At 31.6% G+C, this 12,175-nt stretch overlaps 1 protein-coding gene across 1 annotated transcript; it reads left to right on the forward strand.

Moving 5' to 3' along the window:
- Positions 1-9,920: 9,920 nt before the first annotated feature.
- Positions 9,921-10,433, forward strand: LOC133336763 (52 kDa repressor of the inhibitor of the protein kinase-like; the record flags this gene model as incomplete). Its single annotated transcript, XM_061545045.1, has 1 exon — positions 9,921-10,433. A coding segment is annotated over exon 1 (513 nt), but the record flags the coding sequence as incomplete, so codon positions are not given.
- Positions 10,434-12,175: the final 1,742 nt, after the last annotated feature.

The following is a 12,175-nucleotide window of genomic DNA, read 5'->3' on the forward strand; positions in this document are numbered from 1 at the left end:
TCCAAAGCAAACTTTAAAGCTAGAAGAAAACCTCTCATAGGGAACAAGGGGGCTCCAGTTCGTTGATTTAATTTGCCACAAAATTACTGAGGTATGTCCATCTATTGACATAGCCTCCATTTTCGGTTTATTATATTAACAATATTTTAATATTTCACTTTTTTGAAAAAGCCCAGACAAAATTTTCACTGTTGTTGTTGATATAAAATGTTTTCATTCTATTTTGCCTTATTCGGTTTATTATATTAACAATATTTTAATATTTCACTTTTTTGAAAAAGCCCAGACAAAATTTTCACTGTTGTTGTTGATATAAAATGTTTTCATTCTATTTTGCCTAACACATCCTGTTAAATGAAAGAAATGATGAGTATTGTTTAAGGATTTATTTTCGCACATCAACTGGAATGGAATGTATATTTTCATGCTATGGGATAATATGAAATTGTAGTGTATTTTTTCGAAAGTTTCATCAAACGTCCGGATATTTCTGTCATTTTCCTTTGGAGTTTTTTTCATAAACTTTTGTTATTACTATTTAGTTGGTTGGTTGCTAATGGTATTCTTCTCTTTCAGGTCGTCTGGACAACTTGTTAAATACGTCCTGACCATTAAAATCACACTGAGTACTCTTGAAATGCTTTGTTATTGTTGCCTTAGTAGTTGGCGGGAAATACATTTTTAACAAAAAACACCCACAATAAGAAATGCTCTTGCTTAAATGAAACAGTGGGTGAAATGAAATGTGAACGTTGTTCATTTTTTGTGAAAGTATAATGATGAGCGTGTATCAAGTACCAAATAGGCAAGTTTAAATGTGGTTCAAATAGCAAACCATACATCCCAATTTTGAAGATTTTAGGCAAACATTTCAACCAAATGGTCTATATACTACATACTTGAAAATAAAAATCTCAGCGACAATTAATCTGGAATCTGAATAACAACTTAATCCTTTAAGAAAGTAGAAGAAAACAATACCTGCGTCAGCAGCAAATAACATAAAGGGTCACAAAGAACAACATAAAACAAGAATTCGAATCTATAATATTCTACTGATAATAAACAGAAATGACTGCTACAGGAAGCACAATGAAATGTAAAACTGGAAACAGAAAATGATTATGTACACTGTTATAGGTCTCTAATTTAACATTTTCACATTGGAATATTAAGCTGATTGCGAATATCGTTTTGGGTAAAGGAATTGAACACAATCTCAAGAAACAGTACACAAGCGCAACCCTTACAGAGGTAAACAAATTAAAGATGTATTTGAAGTAGTCGCAAAGTATTGATAGCCGTCATACAAACACACGTATGTACCGAAAACAAACTAATGTTAGCAAAAAGAACCCACACAAGAAAAATCTTTAAAATACATTTTAGTTGTTTATTCACAGTGGAATATTATTATTGTATGCGTATAAAAGAAAACTGTGTTTTACGTTGGAAGGGGAGAGCAAAATTGTATTCATTCACCTGAAAATTTGGGTTTTCTTTAATTTGACATTCTTCGACAGACTATTGACGAAGTCCACTAGTTATAGGATATTTTGCTTTCATATCATTCAAGAGACCATTTCCCCTTTCAAATTTCATGTCACTATTATGTTCAATTTGTAGGAATATATAAGAAACAATTCTTATACTTCCTCAACTGTTTAACTTCATACCATTTCTAGAGTAACAACTGTTCTATCTGTACAAACGGGAGTGTTTATTTTTATTTCCTACGAAAATTAATACAAATAATTGCAATCGTAAAAATCTGTATCTACTTTTTTCGATTTGTTGTTTCTGTTGTTTGGTTTTTTCGTCATTAAAATTCCACCCACCCTTTGGAGAAAGAGTTTTGAGTTTTTGTAATTCAAACTAAATCGAACGACAGAATGTGGTTACACCACATATTGTTTCATTATCCTGATATGTGAAGCTCTCTACGAAATTCAATAACCACAAGTAAGTAACGTTTTAATAGGAATAGATTCAAGAAAATGGTAGTTTTGCAAATATACTACAACACTACTGAAGTTGAAGACGCAGTCACGGTCAAACTGTTTGGTTTATTCCCGCTAGCAAGAGGAACTAGTTCGCAATCAGAAACTTGTCGATTCTCGGCTCTCCAGTGACTAGTTCCACTTTACACCCCTTAACAATGTAATTAACTGGTTACTCTAACGTGGGGCTGTCATAGGAGGCAACCAATTGACACCCATTCGCTTACCCGAGGACTAGTATTATACTAGTTACATGTTCACATTCAAAGAATAGGTACATTAGACTACCAACCTTTCTAGTTCCGTAAGAACTAGTTCAGTACCGTTTTTATGATACAATTAGCACACTCATTTATTAATTTTATTTTCATTTTTATTTTTTTAATAAAATATAAGTCAAACCGTACTAATTTCATACTGCAATTTCAGTCGTGTCAGATCCTTCGGTTACAGGTATTGAATCTGGAAATAAATAATAATGATTATAATATTATAATAAAAGGGGAAATATGTGTCTAATACCTTATCTAAAAGAACATTGCAAAAATAACTAAGAGAATCTAATCCCCTTTTCCATAATTTTCCAGAGTCATTCATTCACGTTTTATAATAGATGTTATGACCTTGATCTTGACCTTGATCTGTAATTAAAATACAATAATATATATTCAATAGGAAATAAATTATATATAGAAGTACTTACATGTATATCCTTCCGTTTGAGTTAAAAAATCATTTGTTTTACATGATACAGTTTTTCTTTAATATTTCACAATTTGATGCCACAGCACTTCAAGTCGATCACAAAAAGACTGCTTGAGAATAACGGATTTTTAATGCAGACCAACCACCAAAAACCGTGTTGTTTTTTTTTCTTTAAGATCGCAAAAGACTCCTTCTCGTTTACTACAGGGTAAAAAGGTAGTCAATTGGTTCGGCTGGTATTACTTTAGGATCAAATTTTTAACTGTTACGGTAAAACTAGTGCTGGGACTAACTACATAACATAAAAAAACTAGTTTTTGTGGCTGTTGGGAGAGAATGTTTACATATTTTTCTCTTCTCTTTTGACAAAAAAACTGAGTTTTTTCTTTAATATCGCAAGTGACTCCTTCTCGTTTACTATAGGATAAAAAGGAAGTCAATTGGTTCCTTTTGCATTACTTTAGTGTCAAATTAGTAACTTTTACGGTTTACATACCACCAAAAGGAATTTTCATTGCAAGAGGGTTGCTTTAACTAGCAATACCAACAACAACTTTATGTGTATTCGTCACAAAGTGACGACACATAGCAGTGGGAAATGTATTGTAGTTGTCTGCAAATGCCTTGTTGACCACGAATTCAGGCACCAACGAAACAAACTTCTCATTGGGGTTGTATCGCTGGTAATGTAAGAATTTCGAATTGTCACAAGAGACATTTGTGTATGAAGTTTTTTTAGCTTCTAGGGAGAATATCCCAACAAAAAACTAAGTGAACTGATGAGAATCAGTGGCGAGATCCGACACTTTAGTTTTCCCCGCTTTACTCCTCGGCAGACAATGCTATACATTCCCACTAATAAATAGTTTTCTTTTATAAAAACAACTAAAGATGAGAACACGGTGTTTACTAAGAATATACTTATATATTTATCAACATCTCTAAAGCTTCATAATTCCAAAGATACACCTTACTAACTAATTAAAGTACGTATGTATTTTAGTATTTGGCATACTATATTAAGATATTACAATGCTTCACTCTTAAGATAATACATTGTGTTTTTTCAGAAATTCAATTCACAACAGAATTCTGAAAAATAATTAGTATGGCTATTTGTGTTAGTCATTACATATAGACAGTCTGATCCTCACCATTTAATCAACAGTCATTATTATTAATAAACAGTATAATAATATTAATAGAGATTATAATTGGAATCCTTGACATGACACACATCTGTCATATACAACACATCTGTCATATATTTTAATGGACCACTTCTGATACGTTAAAAAGTGGAATTCACACATACCCATTCTTTCCAATCTTACTACATACTTAGGTCTTTGATGCATTATATAACTGAAATCGACCAAAAATAATAGAAGGTTTGGACCGACAGATTCATCTTCGGATATGTCTAATAAACATTTTCATTTTGTGGAAATTTTAAAATTTATATTATTACGATGTGCAAAATTGGGACATAGTGAAATTTGTCTGCAAATATTGCTTTTCACCTCCATGAACCAGAAATACGAAATTGTAGCCCCATTCGGTTAGAAAATGCGTATCAAAATACCTTTAAATGACGTTATATCAGGTCCATTCAAACACTTGCAAATATATTAGCGAAGAAATTTTCTACCACCAATAAAACAGAAAATTAGTGCCCAAAATACGTTCGATTTTAATTTCAACAGGAAAACTCGAAGAGTTTGTGCCGCAGTCCTAGAAGACGTGATCTGGATTGGAATGATTGACCTTTAATCGGATATCATTTCTATCGATCAAAAGATATTACCACACAATAGAATAAAAATATCCCGAGATTTTGTCAGATTTCCAATTTAGCTCCGCAGAAGGTAGCAAATGGTTGTTGGTGTTTTTGTTAATCTTAAATCCACACTTGAAAATATGAAAAGGTATGTAAAACAATAAAAATAATTTACTTCCCTCGAAATCTAAGGAAATATATGGGCTCTATTTGAAGGGCATATTGTTCACGTAGAATCGGTTGACAACCAAAATACTGACAGCTGCTTAATCAGAAGTGAAACTTGAATCGACTAGTCTAAGTTTTTATTAGTGGCGCAAAAACCCGATTGCTAATTGCATAATTGATAGACTGTTTCATATATCATTCCTCCTGGAAATTTCTATGCTGGGTTGTGATGCGTGAAATTTATACCAAACACCAAGATGCTTTATTGCGTTTGACAGTGTTTAATTTTCTGCTTAGATTGTCATTTTATAATGGTAAATTATGTTAATTAATTTAGGAATGTACTTCACTTTTTTACGTTTCTTAATCAAAAACACTCATTTAATTGATTTCATTAATTTTTCCTGATTGAATATACTTGGCTGTGAAGATATTTAAATTTGAATGGATTTGGTTATATTTTCCATTTGGTTTTGTTCTGCTTAAGAAAATGTTTTTGTGTTGTTAATATAATTGCGTTCTTTGGATTTAAGAATATTATTTTTTTCATTCTGTTCCCAAATATTATGTTTTGTAACTTCATTTTGGTTGTTATTTATTATTTAAAAGTCAATTTCTTTACTTTAATACTGAGTTATAAGATACGGTTAAGCGTTACACAGCATGTCTAATTACCACGTAATGGGGATTGTTTGGGAAATCTTAAATACAGAACTAACCAGTGAGGAAAGTAGTAAAGTCGGGCTGGGCCGACTACATGAGGGTATCATGGACCCTTCTTTGGATATATTCTACATATGCGTATTAACATGAAATTGAAGGAATTTAAATATGCGATCTTTAACTATAAGTGAACATACTAACATCAATCCATACACATGCCTTTTTGCAAACTATGCTAAATTTCATTTCACTCGAGTAGATTTAAAAACAAATTAATATAAATCGATTTATATGTCTCCATATTAAAATACGTCAATTAGATACGTTGTGCAAATTTTGTTTAACTAAGATCCGACGAAAATATATAGATGGAAGCTATATTTAAATCTGAACCGATTTCGAAATAAAATTAAAATAATTCATCCAAGATTCATCATTACGCTGTGCAAAATTTCGTGCAAATCGAAAGATATATAGGGACTTTGATTAAATCAGTCGAACATGCATCTAAATCTAAATCAGAACTGATTTTTACCAATTTCAATAGGGTGCATCCTTCTACCGAATAAGTGACATATTCATTCAATTCGGATCATAAATGCGACCTGTACTTTGATTACAATTTAACATGAACAGACAGTCGAACGGATGGACATGCATAAACCGACTAAGAAAGTGATTCTATGCATACTCTCAAAAGGAACCACGGGTCTATCTCGTTTCCTGTTGCCTGTTACAAACATATTCACAAATACAAAATACTTTGTACCACAGTGTGGTGAAGAGTATAAAAATCAAATGGTAAAGACCAAAAACGTATGAATAAATTGTGTAAATAATATACACGCCATTTTATGCTAAGCCTGGTACACTGTACATATTATTATTTTATTATTATTATTTATTAGTCTATGGATATTTTCCTTACAGACTATATAATACAAAATGTTATACTTAATTTCATGAATTTAAATATATTACAATTTTACTTTTCAATGCTTCAAGATTCATAGAAAAATCAATAAGATTATATAATTCATTAAAATCGTTAGACATTATTGTTAAGGGATCTGCATTTGAATAATTCATTCTAGAAAATTGAATAGCTAGTGGTACATAATTGCGAGCTCTTTGGGGAATATTGAAACAAATGTTGTTGATCCAGCATTAACGTCACCCATTATTAAATTAAAAATAAATGATACATTCAACATTTTCCTTAGGCTTTTTAAAGTTGGCAGCTTGATGAGGGAAAGTCTATCTGTATATGATGGAAGATTATAATTCGAGAAGTTTAAGTTCCGTAAACAGAAAATTAGAAATTGCTTTTGAACGGACTCGATGCGATCACTGTGTGTAATATATATAGGATCCCATATGATCGAAGAGTATTCCAATATAGGGCAAACAAGCGTTGTATATAATTTTTTTGTGACATAAGGATCCATGAACTCTTTACTCCACCGTTTAATAAACCCATGCACGGACTTTGCTTTGTTTATTCTTACTGAAATGTGGGAATTAAAATTCAGTTTACGATCCAAAAGAATTCCTAGATCCACAAACTCATTAACTTTTTCCAGAGAGTAGCCGTTAAGTGTATAATCAGTATCAATTAACCTCTTTCTTGTAAATCTCATGAGTTTGCATTTCGAGTAATATATTTCCATAAGGTTCATATTACACCAATTTGTAAACGAATTCAGATCATGTTGTAACAAATCATTACTTGAGATGTCTGAAAAACTGAGAAATAATTTCACATCATCGGCATACATCAAGATATATGAGATATAAGGCAATTAACATGATGGTAAATGTTATCAGTTATGATTTTTTCAAAGAGCTTTGGAATTATACTTAATTTTTCAATTCCACGATAATTAGCAACATCGGATTTATTTCCATTTTTAAATAGTGGAATGATATATGACGTTTTCCATTTGTGAGGAAATACAGTTTGATTAATCGAAGCGTTAAACAGCATAGTTAAAGGTAAAACAAAAGCTTCAGCACATTTTATTAGAATACAACTTGGGATCTTATCAGGTCCAAAATCATATCCATATTTTCAATGCTTCAATCCATTTAAAACCATTTTACTATCCCACAGAGTAATTGATATTGATTGGTTAGAGTTCAATTCAAAAGGGTATGTTGTTAGAATCAGGGACGTACGCAGGCGGGGGGCCCGGGACCCCCAGAAATTTTTTTCTTTAAGTAAATTTAGTTCTCCAACTGAATTTTTTAATTTTATTAAAATTCATATATGTTGCCTGATTAATTAATTTTTTTTCTTAAAATAATTTTGTTTAATTGTTGAATATACTTACATCTATATGTGTTTGAAACATTAACTTCATAAAAACGTAAATGGAGTTTTCCGTTCTTGGAGTGGGTAATGTGAAAATAAAATATTATAATAATAAAATATTGTGCTTGTGTTGGCATCTCTGGTGAAAGCTTGAATACAAATCAATTCAAAAAGAAAAACCATTCAAGTGTGTCGAGTGTTAGTTGTGACGTGAGTGTCTTAAAATTTTTAATTATTTGTTACATAAAAATGAAAAGAACTCAGTGTAAAACGTTGGATAATTACTTTTCAAAAAGACCTACGGTAAGTACATTTTCATGTAAAATTACTTTTTAATTTATATTTTTGTAATTGTCCATTTCTTCTGTATGAATGTATAATTTCTTGAGGTTTTTGTTTACCTCAGATGTGGTTGTAAGCAGCATCAGGCAAAGCCCTGCTAGCGTGCTCTCTTTGACAGCAATTTGCGTGAAAAGAGCGTAAAAGCGGCTCTCTGCCTGTTCCTGTTGTAAAGAGAGCTGAGAGTTCGCGAGAGGGAAAGCTCGATACACAAAAAGCTCAAACCAATTCACCTCGCTCTCAGAATAAGTGTTTTTTATGTTCACCTCTTTGTTTACATATTTGCCAAAATCCGTTACAATTTAGTGTGATGACAGGGTTGTCAACTTAACATTTTGTGATCACTATTATGGGACTTTTATTTATTAGAGATGGACAGTGGGTAAATACCCAAAAGGTAAATACTCGGTAAATTTGGTAAATACCCGGTAAATTGAGTAAATACCCATTTTTGGGTATTTACTATATTGAATAGGTAATACAACATCTTACACCCTATTTCCGGGTTTCTGTTATCAAATCGATTTGGAATGGATAGTTTTACGATACTTTAAAGACGTGGGTAAATACTTGGGTAAATACCCGAGTTTTTACCCAAAAATTGGGTATAAACTCATTAACTGCCGAACCACTTGACATTTTGCATACACGTTTTTAATGTCAAACCAAATATAGAAATCCAAAATGTGGCCCCTGGGTCCAAGTTTTGATATAGCCCCCATTTAATCCCGATTTAAGGTATTTTTTGTCTATTAGACACATTTTGCGATCAAATTTGGTGCAATGAGATATCTTTTTGCACAACATATTCATGCGAAATGTCGTTTTTGACAAAATGTATGCAAAATTTTGGCCGCCTATGTCAAGTGATTCGGCAGTTAATGAGTTTATACCCAATTTTTGGTAAAAACTCGGGTATTTACCCACGTCTTTAAAGTATCGTAAAACTATGCATTCTAAATCGATTTGATAACAGAAACCCGGAAATAGGGTGTAAGATGGTGTATTACCGATTCGATATAGTAAATACCCAAATAAATACCCGCAAATGCGTATTTACCCACCCCTTGGGTATTTACCCGGTAAATACCATCTCTAAATATGTCGTTAGTGATTAACTAAGATGGTCTATCATTGTATAAATAGACATATATCCAAATTTCTACATAAAAACATTACAGTAATCTTTGACAACGTATAGGGTACATACAACAGTATTCCTATCTTATATATCGCCTTTTCAATGCTATTGAATTAAATTTAAAATTCTTCTAAATTGTCGGCATGCCATATTGTTATAGTTGGGAGCCCAAATTAGCCCAAGACATAAATTATACATTTGTTTATATACTTCAATAAATTATTATCAACTAATTGCTGTGAACTATATTAATTTGGCCTTTTTTCCATAATTTCAAATTTATGGCAAATGCTTTAAATTAATTTTATGATACGTTACTTACTGAAAGTACAGCAGTTAAATGACGAAGCTGCATCTACTTCAAAATCTGCAACTACCATTATATCTGGTTCAACTCCAATGGATTTTTTTGATCGTGATGATGAATCCCCAATTAATTGTCGGAGTGAAGTCCATATGTTTGACATTGGTCAATATGTTGAAACCCATATTCCGGACGACTTGAAAAAAAATCTATATTTAAATACATGGATTCCACACTCAACCTATGAATTTGAGCCACAAATAAAAAATGGAAAAAAGAGAACTTTTCAAATAAAATGGTTCGATAGATTCACGTGGATCGCATATTCAGATTTAGCAAAAGGTGCTTTTTGTAAAGTCTGCATATTATTTTCACATAAAGAAGGGTGCGGAAAGGGCAACCATCAAGTCCCAAAATTACTTCTGTCGCAACCTTTTAAAAATTGGAAAGATGCTATTGAGTGCTTTACGACCCACGAAAAAACGGAATACCACAAAGATGCCATGATGAGGGCTCAGGAATTTATAGCAAGAATGAAAGATGTTTCAAAACGTATAGAATATATTGTGGACCAACGAGCTTCCGATAAATTGAATGAACAAAAGTATAAAGTTAAAGTGGTCATTGAGACAATTTTATTATGTGGAAGGGAGGACATCGCCTTAAGAGGAAGCAACGACTCCGGAGTACTGTCTTTAGACGTAAATAATCCAAATGAAGGAAATTTGAGAGCGATGTTGCGATATAGAGCGAATGGGGATGAAAATCTTAGAAAAAGTTTGGAGAATACGCCCAAAAATGCAACATACCTGAGTCCTAGAATACAGAACGAGCTAATAGAAATAATTGGAGAATACATCCAGATGTCTATAGTTGAAGAAGTGAAAAGAGCTGTGTTCTTTTCGGTTTTAGCGGATGAAACTACAGATATTTCCGGAAAGGAGCAGCTATCAATATGTATTCGATTTTTCGATAAGGCATCTAATAAAATCAAAGAATGTTTCCTTTCCTATGTGGAAGTAGATGGATTAACAGGAAAAGAATTATCAACCATCATAATAAACACAATAATCATCCAAACTTTTTGAGAGGTCAAGGATATGACGGCGCGGCTAACATGTCAGGCAATTACAATGGAGTGCATACCATTATTAAATCAAAATTTTCTTCTGCAGTATACATCCATTGTTCCTCTCACATTTTAAATTTATGTCTAAATGCAGCTTCGAAGATTCGAGAAATTCGAACTATATTTTCTACAATTTCGGAAATTTGCTCATTCTTTCGAAAATCTCCAAAAAGGTCTGGTACTTTATGTAGAATATTTCGAGAAGCAAATAAATCTTTCAAAAGACTACATTCATATTGTGAAACACGATGGGTTGAGCGGCATGATTGCGTACAAATATTTAACGAATCTATAGAAGAGATAATAGAATCCTTGGAAGAAATAGGGGAAAATGGTAAGATTTAGTTTGGACTTATTTTTAATAAATAAGTAGTTCATAGTTCTTATTACATATATCTATAGTATTAATCGTATCTCAACCCCTATACAAATATTATGTATTTTAAAAATTAATATTAACCTATGAAATTATACATCTGTTTTCAGGTTGTTGTGATGCAGTTAATTTTCATCACAGAATTGTAAAATTCGATTTTTTTATTAGGTAACATCTCGCTTACTTGAGTACACCCTACACTTGTCCCAGTTTCTTCAGAATGTTAATCTGGACATTGTCAAAGCATATGATCACATACATTTAGTAGTAGATAAGTTAAATGCTATACGACAAAATAGTGACGAGGAGTTCCACAAAATGTACATGGAAACAACAATTATTGGCGACAAATTTGGGGTAGAAGTTTCAGTGCCAAGAAGAGTTGGTACCCAAAAGTACAGGTCAAATGTAAAGACATCGAACTCTGAATCATTTTATAGAACTACATTATTTATCTCATATTTGGACGAGCTAATTGCAAATATGACAAGCAGATTTCTGGAAAATGAAAAAATAGTTAAAACATTATCAAATGTAGTGCCATCAAGAGTTATAAAATTTTCATACACAGATTTTAAAGAAATCACACAATTTTATGAACAAGATTTTCGAAATTGTAAGCAGGAAGTAGAAACTGAAGTGGATCTATGGATTACTATGTGGAAAGCGAAAGATCCCCGACCATCTAATCCACTTGATGCGATAGTAGAATGTGACGAAAATCTCTTTCCAAACATTAATATATTGTTGCAAATCTTAATAACGATACCGGTTACCACAGCATCAGCTGAAAGAAGTTTTTCTACCCTACGTCGAGTAAAAACCTATCTGAGAAATCAAATGCTCTTATGTCTATGCATAAATCTGAAGTGAATACTGATGACATATTGAACATATTTTTTCTAAAAATAGAAGACTTACATTGTAGAAATGTTTATTTCTTAATATACAATACATTTAATATATACGAAAAACCTTAAAAGTAATGAATTAATATTTTTTTGTGATCTCAATGAATATAAAATATTGCCTTTTTTAAATAAATGTTCACTTTTCTTAATACCTAACCATAGAAATATTATTTATATTTTCTAATAAACATATGCAACGTTATCGTTAAAATAATAAATATAAACAATCATCTACTTCATATTATATTTAAGGAAGAAAAAATTTTACTTTTATTCTTTTTATTTTTAGATCTATATTTTGATTTACAAGATAAGGTCTAGTAACTTATGACTGGAGTTACGTAT

The sequence above is a fragment of the Musca vetustissima genome, unplaced genomic scaffold, assembly GCF_032173495.1.
Source record: "Musca vetustissima isolate MV318-11 ecotype Yass unplaced genomic scaffold, APGP_CSIRO_Mvet_v1 utg418815, whole genome shotgun sequence".
Taxonomy (NCBI): Eukaryota; Metazoa; Arthropoda; class Insecta; order Diptera; family Muscidae; genus Musca; species Musca vetustissima.